This window comes from Actinia tenebrosa, unplaced genomic scaffold (genome assembly GCF_029948245.1).
Source record: "Actinia tenebrosa isolate PJP-AT-01 unplaced genomic scaffold, QUT_ActTen_1.0 PGA_scaffold1__47_contigs__length_23844297, whole genome shotgun sequence".
In the NCBI taxonomy this organism is placed as follows: Eukaryota; Metazoa; Cnidaria; class Anthozoa; order Actiniaria; family Actiniidae; genus Actinia; species Actinia tenebrosa.
Genome location: NW_028292578.1, coordinates 13,013,956 through 13,032,841, shown reverse-complemented (window position 1 = coordinate 13,032,841; position 18,886 = coordinate 13,013,956). Strand labels below are relative to the sequence as shown.

Here is an 18,886-nt window from a genome sequence, read left to right as displayed (position 1 = left end):
AAAAACGACTATTATTTTTAAAGGTTTTTACGTCTACGCCGAGTCTTCTTCACCTGTACGGCAAAACCAAAAAACAGAGCTCACAAGTCCAGTCTTGACCGCTACTTCTGGACGATGTCTTCAGTTTGCATACAACATGTATGGATCAACCATTGGGTCACTAAATGTCTATGTACTGGATGTCAAAGCAGGAGCAAGGAAAGGGATTTTCAGGATAAGCAGTAACCAGGGACAACAGTGGCATAGAGCAAGTGCAACTATTACAACCTCCAATGACTATAAGGTAGTCATTAGGCATTCTTGTAATTATTAGTGAAAAGAATTTAATTCTCAAATCCTCACTGATCTTTGACTCAAACACTGATGGCCAACGCTGCATTCCGTGTAAGTTAGTATCGAGCAGTGCGAGTGCTTTCATCTCTTGCATCCTATGACCCTGCGCCCATTCTGTATGGATATATGCTATGTTTATCAAAGCCATGCAATTTTCAACATAAACATTTTTCTTGACATTTCATGAACAGGTATGGCATAGGTATTTTTAGCTTCCGTATTAACCTTTCTGGCTGCTTATCAAAAACAATTCCCAGCTTTTAAAAATATTTTTCTTGACATCTTATAAACAGGTTGTGTTTGAGGTCATCAGGGGATCTAGCTATACTGGTGATATAGCACTGGATGACATATTCTTTAAAGATGGCCAGTGCGGTGGTAAGGGCCCAACAAATACAACCTCGCGTCCTTTGACTGCTGGTCCTACAACTTCCCGTCCTTCGACGGTTGGCCCTACAACTTCACGTCCCTCGACGGCCGCCCCTACAACTTCAAGTCCCTCCACTTCAAGACCTGTGACCTCAAGCCCTACACCCCAAGGTAAATTGTGAATTTGAAAAAGTACTTTAATACCAAGATAGCTACATTATATTTAGTCTCAATCTAGTATTTCGGACAAATTTGCCAACAAGTACAATGCCTATATGATCATTTCTTGGTCTTCTTCCTCAACCTAGGCCCTTTTTGGTAGTAACTTCGAAAACAATGGTGACCGTAGTAATTGAATTTAATCCCAACCAGGAAAATGTGGTATTTAATTTTCTTCAGGTCCTGTTGACTGCGACTTCGAAATCGATATGTGCAGCTGGACTACGGACCCCAAAAATAACTACCGGTGGTACCGTAAGCAAGGATCCACACCCAGCTACGCAACTGGTCCTAAAGGAGATGCTACAAAACATTTGAACGGGAAAGGTTAGTGCAACCATATCAAAGTGTCATGACGACACTGGAATTATCTTGTCGTCAAACTAGTCGATGGATAATTTATCTTTCGTAAAACATAGACGATGCATTGCCATAAAAACGACTATTATTTTTAAAGGTTTTTACGTCTACGCCGAGTCTTCTTCACCTGTACGGCAAAACCAAAAAACAGAGCTCACAAGTCCAGTTTTGACCGCTACTTCTGGACGATGTCTTCAGTTTGCATACAACATGTATGGATCAACCATTGGGTCACTGAATGTCTATGTACTGGATGTCAAAGCAGGAGCAAGGAAAGGGATTTTCAGGATAAGCAGTAACCAGGGACAACAGTGGCATAGAGCAAGTGCAAATATTACAACCTCCAATGACTATAAGGTAGACATTAAGCATTCTTGTAATTATTACTCAAAAAGAACCTTAATCTTCATATCCTCATTGATCTCTGACCCAATCCGTATACATAGTTCATTAATTCTAGCTAATTCTTATTTCTCACTGGATTCTAACAAGGGCGAATCCAGCCAACATTTTAGGGGGGGGGGGGGGGGGGGCTAATTGAGTTTCTTCCGTCAACACAACGGAAAACGATATAAAAAAGCATCGCTTTTTTCTGCTGAAGGGGGACTTCAGCCCCCCCTCCCTCCCCTGGATCCGCCCTTGTTTAAAGATAACTTCCGCTGAGGTTGTCGAAATGTCAATCACCACCAACAACAGTCTTTCTCAAGACTACACTCATCCGGACGGTCACATTTCACACCAAAAATAGCTAATTCTGTATTCAGTTTATGTTGGTGTCGAGCAGCGCGAGTGCTTACATTTGTTGCATTCCATGATCCTACACTCCACCTGTAGGGATTCATAATGTCATGCTTAGCAAAACAAAGCATTTTCCACCTTCAATATTTAACATTTTATGAACAGGTTGTGTTTGAGGTCATCAAGGGAATTAGCTATACTGGTGATGTAGCACTGGATGACATATTCTTTAAAGATGGAAAGTGTGCTGGTAAGGGCCAAACAAGTACAACTTCCGCTCCTTCGACGGTTGGTCCTACAACTTCACGTCCCTCGACGGCCGCCCCTACAACTTCACGTCCCTCCACTTCAAGACCTGTGACCTCAAGCCCTACACCCCAAGGTAAATGGTGAATTTGAAAAAGTACTTTTATACCAAGATAGCTAGATTAATTCAGTCTCAATCTAGTATTTCGGACAAATTTGCCACAATGCCTATATGATCATTTCTTGGTCTTCTTCATGAACCTAGGCCTTTTTTTGGTAGTGACGTCTAAGAAAAATATGTTCGTGGGTTGCCATTGTAATTCAGAGGGTTTTTCGATGGGCAGTTATAGCAGCCACTAAGAAAATACTATTCACAAAGTGTCATTCGAACAATAATAAATTCTAGATTTAATAAAATAAATAAGTGGTTGGAAATAGAAAGTATGAATTTTAGAAACCAATCCAAATCGAACTAATAGGGTAAATAACAATGTTAAGACACAATGTACTCTTGATTTCAGTGTTTGTGGATGGTTGTAATTTTGACCAAGATATGTGTGGTTGGAAGACTGGACCGGGGACGAACACCTTTTCGTGGACCAGAAGGTCAGGTTCAACACCCAGTTCTCGCACAGGACCTAATGGTGACCATACTTCAGGTTCCGGTGAGTGGTTATTAGAGGTAGAGGTGACCTGCTGATTTTTTTCGCTCCTAGAGGAGGTTATTTGAATACATGTGGGATCTTTCTGCCCAGAATTCGTTATAGAATATGCATGTGGGAAATATCATCTCGGCGAATGTAAAAATGGCATTTATTTCCAGATCTAGGTTAATCTTTCTAATCCACTGAGAAACGTAGGTCTTTATACAACAATTATTTCATATATAGTATAAGCGGGCAAAATAGTGCGACTTAGGAAGATTGATATCCTTTTGTGTGTGTGTTTTTTTAAGGATCATACGTGTATGTGGAAACCTCATATCCTTCTAAACCAAATCAGACAGCTACCCTGGTCAGTAAAGTCTTCCCTCCCGCACCTTCTGGTCGCTGCATGAGTTTCTTCTATCACATGTACGGTGCGACCATGGGATCACTTAACGTGTATATCAAAAGCGCCTCTACCCCAGTTCAATCCAGGGTATTCAAGATTATAGGCGACCAAAAGAACAAGTGGCATCAAGCTGTGGTCAATATTTCAAACATGATCTGTGATTACGAGGTAATTGTGTAATTTAAATTGTGTTAAAGATGATCAGGGCCCGGTTGGCTCAGCGGTTCAGTCAGGTTGTCATCGAACTTTCTTGACGGAGGTCGTGGTTCGAGTTCCGGCCGGACCAATACTCATGGTCTTAAAATAACTGAGGAGAAGGTTCCTGCATCGGAGGGAAGTAAAAATATTTAAATTAAACAAATTTACACTAACTTTGTTCAAAGGTAAAAAAGGACTTAAAACAATCAAATAAGCTCAAACAAAGTATTTTGATTCGCAAAGTCGGAGTTCGCCTGTGTTGTAATTGAAAGCCGCGTTTGTCACTTCAATTAAAAATTTTCCTAATTTTAAATCATGTGTCTTTTATCTTCTTTTTTTTCTTTTCTTTTTTTGAAAGAATCACCTCTGTATTTGCACTAAAACAATTATTTCCCTCAGCCTCAGCGAATATCGTCGAGTATTTACCGAGATGCGAGTCTTCGGAGAAAAATTGTTAAATATTACGTACTTATTGACTGAGTGGGATGGCCGTACGGGAAAATATTTGGCTCGAGGTGATGCCGTACAAATGACCGAGAGCCAAATATTTTCCCGTACGGCCCGAGTCAATAAGCATTTTATCATATGATCCTCACGAAAAGAAAAATAATAAAATAAAAGAAAGTCGCAGGTTTCGAGCAGGGCCGTACGAATTCGTATGGGCCTGCTCGCTCATTTTCCCGAAGGTTTTTTTAAGAGCGCGCGCCCAGGCAGATACGGGTCATATGATAAATATATATATTCATTTGTTGATTTTCAGATTGTATTTGAATCTGTCCGAGGGACTTCGTATCGTAGTGACATCGCGCTTGATGACATCACTTTTAGTAAAGGCCCTTGTCCAAAAAGGTAACGTGTTGCATAACCCCATATTGTAGATACTATAATATGTACTAGCTGCGAAGGACGGTGCCAAATCTTCGTCGGTAAGGGACGGACCATTAGATAGTTGTTGAGGGGGTGGGGTGGGGGTGGGGTGGGGGGAGGGGGTTGCGTAAATCCAAAAAAATATATATATATCGAGCAAGCACTTAAACCTCAAAAAAATATCGTACAACCTCTTCTGCTAGAAGAAAAATATTTAACTGTACGCAAAAAAATAACGTGCAAGGGTTGAGCCAAAAAATAAATATCATGCAACAAAAATTCCTGCAACCCCTCCCCCCCCCCCCCCCATCAATTATTTAATGGTCCATCCCGGAGATGTCATTCAAATGACATGTGACTCAAATGTATTGATGCATAGACAAATCTGATATTCGTTAACTTTTTTTCCAGAGTATAATCACTGATGATGACAGCAAAAGGATCCCGATTAACCACTTAGATAGGAAGCATGCTAAATGATGTTATGGCATATCAGTACATAATTGTGCGTTTAAGATTAAAAGACGAATAAACATCATGCATAACATAACAATTTTTGTGTTTGGTATTCAAAAGTCTATTAAGGTGACCCTTCGATTTGAGCCCACGATGTGCGCGCACTCAAAAACCGCTGAAAAATCTACAAGATTTTATTGAAGAACCATACGCGTTTTGAGCTTCAACAGGGCAAATCTTGCATGGGACTCTCTATTTTCTCATTCGAAAAAAACACCTCAAAATCTAGGTTATATCAACATTTTAGAAAAAGTTTATATTTCTAACACATGAAAAAATAGATTTTTGTAGGGATTTTTGTTCGACTTTTGTATGAGAATTCTTAATAACACTACAAAATATGACAAATCAATGTATCTCTTTGTCTTTTTGTCTTTTTGTAGAGTGATTGACTAGCCTTCATTCGTGCAATCATAGAGTCTGCAAACAACTATTATCTTATGAATCTTCATTTTATTCTAATCACTTCCGGTGGCTCAAATTTTGCTCCAAAAGCTCGCGCGTTGGCTTCCATTAAATGCGGATTATCTCGAAAAACAAGCTCGGGACACCCAATTTTTCTTTCCAGATTTGGAATCAGTATTAAATTTCAATTCGGAAAATCGAAGTGTAAAAAAAGTTTAAATCGTTTTTTGAAAGTAGGCAGTCACCTTAAACTGAATAGTCTAAAAGAATTTGGGATACAATCGGGAAGGAAGAAAGGAGCGTACGAACGACGCAATGAACGAACGAGTAAACGAACAACGCAACGAACGGACTGGCTAACGAACAACGCAACAAACAAACAAGCAAGCATAAGAACGGTGTAATGAACGAACGAGCAAACGGATGACGCATCGAACGCAGCAGCAAACGAACAACGCAATGAATGAAAGAGCAAACGATCTTACCCTGGGACGTTTTCTTCAAATATCTCTAGACTTAAAATGTAAAAGTCAAATCGCAAAAAAATTTAATTTCTCGGTTAGCTCATATGCCAAAACACTAAAGCGACGATATTTTCCACGTTGCATTTTTTATCTGACATGTTGCATTTTGAATCTGGCATATTTTATTTCGTATTAGGAATGCATACTGCATAATATTATATCTTACATTTACTATTTTACATCTGGAAGAATTAAGATTCTTTTTCAAATTATTTATATATAAATGCCAAAGTATTAAATATTTTTTTATATCTCTATTCGTTTATCTTTTTAGTATTTTTATTTGTTGAACTATTGAAAAGATAAAAATAGAGAATCGAAGGGGCTTTTTGTTATAATTAGCCTGTAACGTGGGAAAAAAATGATCTGGATTCTGAAGATACGACATGAAATTAAAGGATCAATTGAATGAAAAATTCGATAGAGTATTGAAAATCGTTAATGGTTTTGCTCCATCCTGACTTCTAGCTAACGACTTCACACCAGTCGCTGGTGTAGATAATAAAAGGGGACACCATGTGATTGGTTTCCCTAGCTTCCCTTGCCATGCCAATTAGTGCCTAATAAAGACAAAGCCTAATAAAGACAAAGCCGTATCTTGGAACATGATTAGTTTGCACTCGAGCCGTTCAAAATGGCGTTTGCCAAGTTCACTTTTTATGCATCTGTCCACTATAAGCTAGAGAATACAGTTACCGATTCCAGTAATCATTTTACATCATGGACTGAATTCTTATCTTCAAGCTAAGGGACGGACCATTAACTAATCTTTGCTTTATATAAACCCCCAAAACAATTTGAGCAAGCACTCCACCCTCGACAAACACTTGCGCAACCTCTCATTTCAGAACAGAAATATTGAGCAAACGAATCCACATAAAAAACGTTTCATTCTGGGGTCGCTACAAAAATTTAAAGTATCGTATAACATAAATTCCTGAAACCCCCTCCCCTCATTATTTATCTAATCAGCTTCATTCCTTCATTAACTTGGGATGTGCTATTTTACATTGTTATTTATTAGGTTGAGATTAGATATTTTGGCACATTCCATATTTTATGTAATTGTTATCAACATTGACTGATATTGAATTAAAATTAGTTAAGACGGTAACAATAGTTTACTGATTTAGGCCATTAGCAAAGAATACGAAGGATAGACACCAAAGTTTAGTGTCTTGCACTCAGGTGACAATGAAATATAACGAGAGGGAAAAAAGACTTTTTATCTAGACCCTAATTTAAAGCTAATATCCAAACCATGCACCTCAAATACATATGCAAAATTAATTTAAAGTGTTAAAGTGTTAATTAAAAAAAATAAATAAAGAAGCTAATAGACCTTTTTACTGGTACGGTGGCCATCTTAAATTCTGGGATGTCAAGGGGGCAAACGTAGAACATTTATAAACCATAGAGTGGGGGATTACGTTTTTAAATAGTTTGAAGTCTTGGTGTTTCAAATATTGTTTCAACTAACAAAAACTGAATTCAATTAATTTTTCTATTGAACAATAAAAAAGATGGTCCCCGTATCGGTAAAAAGGTCTATTGAGGTGGCCAATCCAGAAGAAGATACCTTTTTCGTTCTGGATTCTCATATTAATTCTGTATCTTCCTTTTTCTAGTATGATTTCCGGCCTATAATCGCACTAGTCTAGGTCTGGGAATCGGAAAACCTTAAGGCCGGTTTAGACGGTTCGATTTTTGCCTACAACTATCGTATACAACACACTCGCACCATCCTACAACTCGAGTCGTAGCGTGTAAATCAAGCCTATAACTCGCCTACGACAGACGCGAGCGTGTTGTATACGATAGTTGTAGGCGAAAATCGTAACGTCTAAACCGGCCTTTAGATCAGTACGAGTAATATTGTCGACTGCTATACCATTTTGAAATTGACTATGAGAGTGAGAATACTCGAACCGTGAACAGAGTTTTTTCCAAGTTATTATTTGCCGATCTTGAGGGTGGCATGGGTGGCGTAGTGGTTTACCGCTCGCCTCTCACCACTCTGGTCCGGTTTCGAGCCCTGGCTCAGACTCGATCAGATGTGAGTTGAGTTTGTTCGTTGTGTTGTTCTCTCCCTTGCCACGAGGGTTTTCTCCGGGATCTCCGGTTTCCTCCCTCCATAAAAAGCAACGTGTGAGTTGAGTGTTGTATGTTGTAAATATAGAATGTAGTGGTAGTGCGTGTGGAGGGAACCTCAAGGAAGAGCCCCGTGTGGGGAGTGGTGGTAAATTTTTTTTTTTTTAATAAGTTATCTTCCTACTCTTTCAAACCCTCTCAATGAGTTCCAATACACCAAGTGAGCAAAATAAGTCTTATTTCCATTCGATTGACTCAAAAGATACATTGTAAAAAAATGGGGGTTCAAGTGTCCTCTTTAACGACTTGGATTCTGACAAAAAAATGATTCTTTTCATATAAACAACTAAACAACATTATTGCAACATGGAAAATAAGAAATTAAACTCGAACTCTAATTGATGTTATACCAACAATTTCAAATATAGTGATTTTTAATTGATGTCATACAATTGCAAAGAAAGTGAGAAAAAAGTTCCACAACTAATCTTAGTTTTTTTTTTTTTATTAAGTCTATTGTAATCTTTTGATCTTTAACCTCATTATCGCACCACTAAAGAAATTTAGGCACTTAATAAAACAAAGATAAGTAAATGAATATGAGCCAGAAGTTCAATATTTCTGGTTATCAAAGTACGGGCCAGTATCAGCCAAATCAGAAGATGTCTATCTTAATTGTTTACCTATATTTTGATAATTGTATAAAATACATTAAAAATAATAATTACATTTTTGCTAACAGATGAATAAAAGTGTATGAGAATATATATAAAATATATATTTGTACTGCAGTTGTAATGTATCAAATTGAGCTGATCCTCACAGTATATGAAGCAACTTATGCAGCTGCAAATTGAAAGACTCAGAAAACATTCTGAGTCTTGAACGATGAATAAAAGTTGGTGATTTTTAGAGGTCAATTTGTTAGGTTCCCTGCTAGAAGTTGTACTATCCCTAAAATAAAGTTTGTATTTTCAGTCAAATATATTCAATTGACTACCATTTCAGGTAATATATCGAACATTACAAAATATTGAGCTTTGATTTATAAAAGTATACATATCTAGAGATAAAATACTATGGTTACCGTTTGTACGACCAGTAATGCAATTAACCCCACCCTCTCGGTAAATATGCTCAATTTTCTGCATATAAAGGTGAATAGTTGTGAGAAAGCTTCAGTTTATTCCTGGTTCCACCATGGGTCAGTTTAAGCATATCATCCTGCTGATCAGCATTGCAGTCTCTCTATCCAACTCTGTTCCTGTAACTTACAACGGTATGATATTTTATTTTATTCTCTCTCTCTCTCTCTCTTTTTGATCTTTTGATACGATTTGTCCTATTTCCTGGATTAAGAAATCCTTTTTTTCTTTAGTTAGTTTTCACATCCCTTGTTGTTGCTTTTAACGTTAATTTGTTTTTAAGCCTTGTTTTTTTGGCTTTAGTGTTGCTTTTGGATCTTTCGGGGTTTTTTCTTTTCTTTTTTCTTTTTTCTTTCTTTTTTTTCCTTCTTCTTCTTTTTTTCCTTCAAGGCTTATGTGCCTCATTATAATTAACGTCCTCGCATTTCTAGAAATTTTTTAAGTCGTATTTGTTTTATATGAAGATATGAAGTTTTAGATGAAGATTCTACTTGGTGTACTGTTAGTTACTTGAAAACCCCTTAGTAATTCTATTTTTATCAATTATAAAATGCAGACATATAAATAGTGTCCCATTTACTGAACTTAATGTTCTAAGCAACTTTAATGAATTATTTGCTATACTACATCTTTCTTTGTGACAGGAATTTGGTATTACTATTGTTTATTAATAGTATTTTATTTTAACTTTATAATACTTAACTTATTCACAGTGAAAAACCTGTCCGAAAACGACGATTCCGAAAAAGATGTTGCAGAACAAATCGAAAGTGTAAATGAAAGTATGTGTAATAATAACAAATAAGAATAATAATAATAACACTGTTTTTTATTTTGTCAGTTATCAAATGCATTTGATTTAGTACTTAGCATTCAGTATTGTACTGAATAGCCTTTGACGTTCATATGATATATTCCTCTGGCTGGGCTCGAAATAATTCTGTGGGAGATACCACGCCAAGCGGCCGGAACGGTTCTGGAATCAGCACCAGTTTTTGTATCATTTCTCTTGGACGCGCGTTATAACTTATGAGTGATTGATCACGATGGTATATTTCGCTTTTACGTGAGCTTGACACCCCCACCCGATTAATTCATTTAAAATTTTATTTTTGATTTTTTTAAATAAAATAATTGGGATACTACGCGCGCTATGATTGGTCGAAAACCATGTTTGATGAGAGTATCAAAACACGCTGTCGTCATTTTTAATCTATCGCGCGCGCTCATTGGTCAGTTTGAATAAGACTGCACGTAGGGAGAATTTACTTAGACTTTGCTTTTTTCGATCTTTTCGCGCGTTTGTTATTTTATAAAAACAAATCAAACACGGAAAACTGTTTTTGATCTGTTAAATAAAAACTCCAATATTTGATCAATACAAATGAGTGCATTTTTTAAATCCAAGTCTCTGTGGCGCAATCGGTTAGCGTGTCGGCTGTTAACCGAAAGGTTGGTGGTTCGAGCCCACCCAGGGACGATTCGTTTTGTCTTTTGAAGATAATATTAGTAAAATTATTAATAAATGGCCGATATCTGATCAATGGAAACTAGATTAATCACAACCAAGTCTCTGTGGCGCAATCGGTCAGCGCGTTCGGCTGTTAACCGAAAGGTTGGTGGTTCGAGCCCACCCAGGGACGATTCATTTTGTCTTTTGAAGATGTAATAGTGGTTATTACTTAAATGGCCGATATCTGATCAATGGAAACTAGATTAATCTCAACGAAGTCTCTGTGGCGCAATTGGTTAGCGCGTTCGGCTGTTAACCGAAAGGTTGGTGGTTCGAGCCCACCCAGGGACGATTCATTTTGCCTTTTGAAGATAATATTAGTAATTATTACTAAATGGCCGATATCCAATCAATAATAGTGATTATTAGTGAAACAAGGGGCATTTTAAAGTAATAATATTAATCTCGTTCAAGAGTCTTTCAATTTGGAGATGCATAAGTTGCTTCATATACTGCGAGGAACAGCTCAATTTGATACACAACCGCAGTACAAACATATATTTCATATATATTCTCATACAAATATTAATATTAACGTTTCAATGAATGTATTCTCGAGTTTGTACTTGAATATATATTTTTTCCAGGAAACTATTTTTAATATTGTCTAGCTTAGATCTGATTACAACATATACCGGTTAGAAAACAATCTGATAATGAAATTTGTAGAATGCTTGTTATTTAAAAGAAACCATCTTAAGCCTTTCATTCTGTTTTACAGAGGTGGATAAGATCCTATTTGAAGGTGATATAATCCTGGGTGAAAACGACCGAGATGTTGATGGACCACAAGAAGGAAACGAAAAGAGAAACGCTCAAAGAGATCGAAAATACGTTTGGGAATCCAAAGTAGTTCCTTATGTCATTGACCAGACCTTGAGAATCCGTAAGTAACTTAAAAGAATCCAAGAATTCAGAGTTTCAAATTCTCCAATTCCTTGGGTTTTTCTGAACATTTTCCATTTATCCCCCCCTCCCCTTATGCCGAAAATCACTGACAATTCTGCTACATGATACACACTGAATGGTAGTAATTGCTGGTGCACTAATAATGATTAATGATTATCGCTCAGCAAATGACGATGGACCAGTAATTCAGGAAGCTATTGAAGAGTTCCACAAGTATACTTGTGTCAAATTTGTCCCTCGTACAAATGAAAACAATTGGATAAACTTTGTGAAGAGATCAGGGTAAGAAAAATAATTGCTTTAGAGTATGGTAAGCTTTACAGAGGATATCCGTTATTGCGCCAGTTGCTGTGACGTATATAAGCTATTGTTTTTACTTTACCAACAAGAGATCGATTCGCTGATGAAACAAAGTAACTTGAGAAGAATTATTGAGGTGTTTGTAAACACCAACTAGTGCTATACAATATAACTATTGTATTCAACCGCATTAAGTTATTTTTAAAGATAATCAAACTGCCTCATACCATAGGAAATGGACGTCCCCCGGCCTTGCCTTGCCTTGCTTAGTCCGCGTTGACGGCTTGAGATACCTGAATAGAAAACAAGAAATATTGTTTTAGTGAAATTTTCATAAACATAAATTCTAAGGCTCAACTCGTTTTAGCAGTTTTCAGTTCGCTTCCGTCGATCAAGTCTGAAAAAGGAACGACGACCGCCGATGACCCAAATCCGATAAATTCCACAAACGGTGAACAGAGTTTTCACGTGACGTCACAGCAGCCATGTTGGTGTACCAAAACAATACATTTTTATATCCTCCGGTAATTAAACTCCCTTTTTATACAAAAACTGTGCAGAAAGTTTCTATTGTGTGGTACACTAATATTACTGCCTTGTCACGTGAGTGAAAACGCTCTATAGCTAGGCTGTTTTAATACTGAAAACCAAATCTTGTTACCAGAACTAAAAAAGTCCTCTAATATGAAAGATAATATAATAAAGCGTTAAAAACTTAAGAAAAAAAGTTAGATTTGTGAAAAATATGCCGTGTAATGAACCCTGTGATGGTATTTGTCCGCCATGCTAGAGGACTAATTTAAAACATTTAGACGCCTTTATTATGATTTACGGCATTTCATTCTTCTTGTGCAAGCTGATAAGAACATACAATGACTAGCGACCCCAAACTAAGGTGCCTGCTTCCATAGAGACATCAGTAAGAGGCTAGCATTTTCAGTGGCATTACGCAACGAGCGACACTAGATTCATCAGAATTTCAGTTCCTATCACGTATCTTATCTCGGATCTGTTTGTACCAACGGTATCTTGATTAACGAGTCTATGTTTTTTTCAAACTGTTCAGGTGTTATTCAAACGTCGGTAAAATCTACTGGCAAAGGGGGGGACAAGACGTCTCAATTGGCCAAGGCTGCGCTTACAAAGGGATAATTATGCACGAACTACTTCACGCACTGGGCTTCTGGCACGAACAGTCCAGACCCGACAGAGATCAATACGTGAGGATTCTATGGGAAAACATTACACCAGGTCAGTAAGGACTGTTATTACTCCCTATCTTGCTTCTAATTGGCTGAGAACATAACTTGAATCCCTGATATTATTCACGTGAACGTGACATCATAAATGTACTATTTGTAGGTTTTCGACTGAAGATGTTGAATAAATCATTTCAAGTTCACTCGAGGTCACATAATACTCTTGCTTTATTTCAAAACCATAACTAGTTTTTTAATTATTAGTTTGAATATTCATAAACATGCACCCCAAGAATCAGAGAACCAACGTGAAACGCCTGCAGTGAGGCCTAAATGTTTACCGAACTCGGAAACGATTGATATTCATACGACGTCAGCCGTCAGGAGCGCATTCCTGAGCTTCAATTTGCTCATATGAGATGCATATTGTAATGGTCGAATAATTGCAAATATAGTTTCTTGCAATAGGACGTTTGCCTGATGGCGTCATTTGACTCCCACTACCATAATTCTTCTCAAATTTTCTTTCTTATTTAAATTTGTATTCCCTCATGAAAATAGTAAGACAATTGGTGCTAATTAACTGAACAAAAGAAAGTGTGCAAGGGAGTCTGGTAGTAGAGGTCAATGACACCATCATCAAATGTCCTATTAACACAACCTCCAACCTCTTCCAGTACCCGAAAGCTTGACAGCACACACACACAACCACACAAAGAGGATTGCTACTGGAGTGATTCAGTTGTTTCTATAATTGTTTAAAAACGTGCTCTTTTTTATTCTTATTCTTTAAGGAAAGGAGCATAATTTCAACAAATATGACCATGGAAGGATTGACAGTCTGAAAGCGACGTATGACTTAGGAAGCATCATGCATTATGGGAAATATTCATTTTCCTCAAACGGCAAACCGACAATAGAGGCCATCAGTAATCCAAACCAGCAACTTGGACAAAGAAATGGGTTTTCACAAACTGATATCTTCGAGGTCAATGCACTGTATGATTGTTCAGGTAACACTGGAATCTTAAATTTAATTGACCGCGATGTGAATGCGCTGTATTCCCGACTTGTCGTAAAGCGCTTGTGTGATGATTGGCACTTTCCTGTATGCAATCACTTTTAAAATTGTTGCTTAATCGAAAGATATCTTGTTTTCTGAAGAACTGACATTTTCTCCGATACTTAAGGTCCTTCTAATGGCTGGAGCTCATGGAGTGACTATGGCCCTTGTGACAGTAACTGCAGGAAGATTCGTCAAAGGTTTTGCTCGTCTTCAGATGTCTCCAATTGTCCAGGAGCTGATACATATGGTGTAGGGACAGAAAATGCCCAATGCAGTCCTAGTGAATGTCAGGGTAATCAAACGCGTCCTATGGCGAACTCGTCGATACATTCTTATGATTCTTAATCTGCTTAACTATAACAAAAACAGGCTGTAAACGTCTAATAGAACAATTTAGATGTAACTATTAATACCGTGTCTAGCCCAGGTCCCCTTCCTGTTGATATTTTCTCGTTAATTTTAGAAAAAAAGACGCGAAACTTTCTTGGACAGTTAAAAGTTATGATTTTCCCTCAAACAAGTTTTACTCAGAAACTATTTTTACACTGAGAAATAAGGTCATTCAGGTCTGTAAAAATAATCACTGATTTGTTTTGTACAAATTCTCTATAGTTGACTAAGGCGGCTTATTAATTAAGTTTGACTGGAGGGCGATGAATGGAGGTGGTTTTTTTGGATGATAATGCTGGCAGATTTTTCTTCAAGGCTTCATTGCAATTCTTATTCATTTTGTTCTCCGCTATTTTTGCCATGTTTTTTGTCCAATTATTGATTATTTACTTGAAGAGATTTTGTAATTCCTATATAATTTGTATGCAGCTGTCATAGACGGTAGTTGGGGGCGTTGGTCATCATGGAGTCAGTGTAGTGCTACTTGTGGACAAGGAACTCACACAAGAACGAGGCAATGTAACGATCCCCCCGCTCAAAATGGCGGTAAACCGTGTTCAGGAAACAGCAAAGAGACCAACGTTTGCAAGCAAAGAAGATGTGGTTTAGGTAAGACAATGTAATGTAATGAATTTAAAAAAGTAATGCAGGATAATAAACGAGAAATAAACGATGTTAATTAATAATAAACATTCTAAAATAGCTGTTATAAATCTTACGTTCTGATTGGTTGGGAGTGAGTGCTTTATGAGAGCACACAGCACACTCGCACACTTTCAGTTGCGTCATTCCTATCCAAAATAACGGTTATTAAAATTTTATAAAAGAAAAAAAACTTGCTGGCTGTGCTGTGTGCAGTTATAAAGCACTTGGGGATTGGCAGACACTCGAGAAGTGTTGAGAAGCCTGAAGAAGTTCTGCCAACCCCCGCGTGCATTATAACTGCACACATCACGCGCTTTCTATTTCTTCAATAAAGGTATTTCATCTCCCATCAGGTCCTGATGATTGCGAGTTCGAAATCGATATGTGCAGCTGGACTACCGACCAACAAAATAACTACCAGTGGTACCGTCAGCAAGGATCCACACCCAGCTCATCAACTGGTCCTGATGGTGATGCAACAAAACCTTTGAACGGAACAGGTTAGTGCATCCATATCCAAATGCTATGACGACACTGGAGTTATCTTGTCGTAAAGCTATTTGATTGATAACTTACCTTTTGTAAAACATACACGATGCATAGCCTTAAAAACGACTATTATTTTTAAAGGTTTTTACGTCTACGCCGAGTCTTCTTCACCTGTACGGCAAAACCAAAAAACAGAGCTCACAAGTCCAGTCTTGACCGCTACTTCTGGACTATGTCTTCAGTTTGCATACAACATGCATGGAGCAACCATTGGGTCACTGAATGTCTATGTACTGGATGTCAAAGCAGGAGCAAGGAAAGGGATTTTCAGGATATAAGCAGTAACCAGGGACAACAGTGGCTTAGAGCAAGTACAACTATTACAAGTTCTAATGATTATAAGGTACTCACTTGTTTCTCTCTCTACTGCCAGATCGATCGATAATGGTAGCTTGAAATAAGTAGACCAGCTGTCATATATAATAAGAGCATTAGTAATATTTGGTTTAATAGCTTCATTTCTTGATTTATGAAAAGGCAAAAAATACATAACTGCACTGTATGATTTTTATGTAATGGAACGGTATGTTCCCTTTCTTTCCTATAATGCTGCGACGCATGGCATAGGTTTTTTTAGCTTCCCAGCTTTTGAAAATATTTTTCTTGACATCTTATAAACAGGTTGTGTTTGAGGTCATCAGGGGATCTAGCTATACTGGTGATGTAGCACTGGATGACATATTCTTTAAAGAAGATGGCAAGTGCGGTGGTAAGGGTCCAACAAGTACAACTTCACGTCCTTCCACTTCAAGACCTGTTACTTCAAAACCTACGACCCAGGGTAAATTTGGTTATTGAACATGCTATATTAATAACTTGATGAAGATGTGCATAGTTTCTTTAAAAAAAGCTTGAGGAGTTTCCTTTGTATATCAGCGGGGTTTTATCTTCAAATCCATCGTCCAGTAGTATTTAGCCATCTTAAGAAAAAGCTGTTTGTAATTAAGTCGAGACCTTCAGTCGAGAATTTTTGAGAGCATATACATGTGTTTAAAACACTTGTTGAGAAGACATATCAAGGACAATAGGACTAATAGGGTGAATAACAATGTTAAGACACAATGTACTCTTGATTTCAGTGTTTGTGGATGATTGTAATTTCGACCAAAATATGTGTGGCTGGAAGACTGGACCGGGGACGAACACCTTTTCGTGGACCAGAAGGTCAGGTTCAACTCCCAGTTCTAACACAGGACTAATGGTGACCATACTTCAGGTTTCGGTGAGTAGTTAATTGGTAGAGGTGACCTGCTTTTCTGTTTCGCCCCTATTAGTATTAGTATAAGTATAGGAAATCGCACGATCTCGAGTACAATTTGGAAATTAATAGACACGAGTAATGTTTTGAAAGTTCTTGTAGTTGCACGAGCCTTTAGGCGAGTGCAATTAAAGAACTTTAAAATTGTTACGAGTGCCTATTAATTCCAAATTGTACTCGAGATCGTGCGATTTTGTTTATAGTTCACTCAACAAAATTTCAGTAAAAAATGCGAAGCGACGCCGTTCATCTTTGTCTATTTGGAGCCCGATTTTCAGTCCATCGCGCAACTGAAATGCATAAAAAAGATTAGTTCTTACGGCTTTAAAATTTGATTTATATGTTTTTTAAGTACAAAATGATGGAAAATAATTGTTTTGACATTGTTTTGGCCGTGTTGCCATAGCGACTTAATTCGGTACTCCTACGGAGTACAATTAACGCTATAATTGTATCCCTGTCGACCAATCAGAGTCGAGTAATTTTGTTGGGTGTACTATAAGTATTAGTATTAGTATTAGTATATGTAATAGGACTCCAGGCCGTAGGTCGAGTCCAATTTGGCAGTCAGAGGAATTTTTCGAGTCTAATTATTTCTTGATTGGGGAGTATGAAATCCCATTACCTATTAATTATATAGCTGCCTAATTAATCCCATATCAACAAGACCTGTCCAATTAAGAAAATAATTGGACAGTATTACTATTAGCATTAGTATTAGCATCGTCAGCATTGGCATTGGCATTGGCATTACCATTACTATTTGTATAATGCTTCTTATGTTTGTGTGTTTCAAGGATCATACGTGTATGTAGAAACCTCATACCCTGCCCAAAACCAACCAACAGCCACCCTGGTCAGTAAAGTCCTTTCTCCCGCATCTTCTGGTCGCTGCATGAGTTTCTTCTATCACATGTACGGTGCGACCATGGGATCACTTAACGTGTATATCAGAAGTCTCAACTCTAACGCGAGAACCAAAGTACTTACAATATCTGGTGACCAAGGTAGAAAGTGGCATCAAGCTGTGATCAGTATTTCAAATATGACCTTTGATTACGAGGTAAGGCAATTTTTTAAAGAAGATAATCATACAGACCCATTTCACCTGGCAAGCTTTCCCTCTTCCTTTTGCTTTTTAAAACTCGATTAGGTTCTGTTACTGTTACAAATACCAGTTTACCAAAGCGTTAGGAAAACATACTCTTGGGCTTCTATCTTTAATATATACACTTATTTCAATAAAGTTAGTCACACCTGAAACGCTACACAGCTGAGACCGGCAGGGATTATGGGTAGATACATTTTACATGTTTCAACCGCTTGATAACTGTTGATGGACTTGCTCATCTTTTACCAGTTACAGTCTTACCTCCTCTGAGCATCCTCAACTGCTGCAGTTTGTGTCAAAAGCTTTACTCTTGAATTTGATATATTTCCCATGATTCTTAGCGATCACAGCATTCTAGGTTTTTGGAGACTAACTTTATTAAAATAAGTATATTCATTTGTTGGTTTTCAGATTGTATTTGAATCTGTCCGAGGGACCACGTACCTTGGTGACATCGCGCTTGATGACATCACTTTTACTAAAGGCCCTTGTGCACAAAGGTAGATAGGTTGAATAAGATCACAATATAGATAGATGTGTAATACGCCTTTAATCATAGTACGCGCGAACTGCGAAATAGCGGTGCCAAATCATATATATATATGTCCTTCAGTACGCAAAGGTCTGGTCTGTTTAAATATAGATTAAAAGTACACTATACATTGCTGAGCGATGACAGTAAAAACTTGTACCGAGAGATTCGACTAAAGAAAAACATTTCTTCGACCTCGATTTGTTATTGTAATTTGAGCCAAGAATACGCTCTTTTTTGTTTTAATTTTAATTTTTTTTAAGAATACGCTTCTTTGAATTTTATCTTTACGCTAAAACATCCTTTGGGCTGATCTAAGTCAGGGCACTGCTTGCTCACATAACGAACTG

General features: G+C 37.5%; 1 protein-coding gene, 3 non-coding genes and 1 pseudogene across 4 annotated transcripts in view; all 5 read left to right on the top strand.

The window, feature by feature from the left end:
* The window catches only part of LOC116288656 (MAM and LDL-receptor class A domain-containing protein 1), a 28,615-nt gene extending 23,679 nt beyond the window's left edge, over positions 1-4,936 (top strand). The window contains exons 10-18 of the mRNA XM_089033348.1: positions 24-283; positions 627-873; positions 1,102-1,248; positions 1,379-1,638; positions 2,185-2,401; positions 2,787-2,930; positions 3,221-3,486; positions 4,277-4,365; positions 4,795-4,936. Of these exons, the coding sequence (XP_088889474.1) occupies positions 24-283; positions 627-873; positions 1,102-1,248; positions 1,379-1,638; positions 2,185-2,401; positions 2,787-2,930; positions 3,221-3,486; positions 4,277-4,365; positions 4,795-4,801 (1,637 nt within the window). The 3' untranslated portion in view covers positions 4,802-4,936. The remainder of the gene's footprint in view (positions 1-23; positions 284-626; positions 874-1,101; positions 1,249-1,378; positions 1,639-2,184; positions 2,402-2,786; positions 2,931-3,220; positions 3,487-4,276; positions 4,366-4,794) is intronic.
* A 4,183-nt stretch (positions 4,937-9,119) lies between these two features.
* LOC116288658 (uncharacterized) lies at positions 9,120-18,508 on the top strand (annotated as a pseudogene).
* On the top strand, positions 10,472-10,544 carry Trnan-guu (transfer RNA asparagine (anticodon GUU)). The gene has a single exon. It is a non-coding gene; the product is annotated as a tRNA-Asn (tRNA).
* Positions 10,634-10,707, top strand: Trnan-guu (transfer RNA asparagine (anticodon GUU)). The gene has a single exon. It is a non-coding gene; the product is annotated as a tRNA-Asn (tRNA).
* Positions 10,795-10,868, top strand: Trnan-guu (transfer RNA asparagine (anticodon GUU)). Its single transcript has one exon. It is a non-coding gene; the product is annotated as a tRNA-Asn (tRNA).
* Positions 18,509-18,886: the final 378 nt, after the last annotated feature.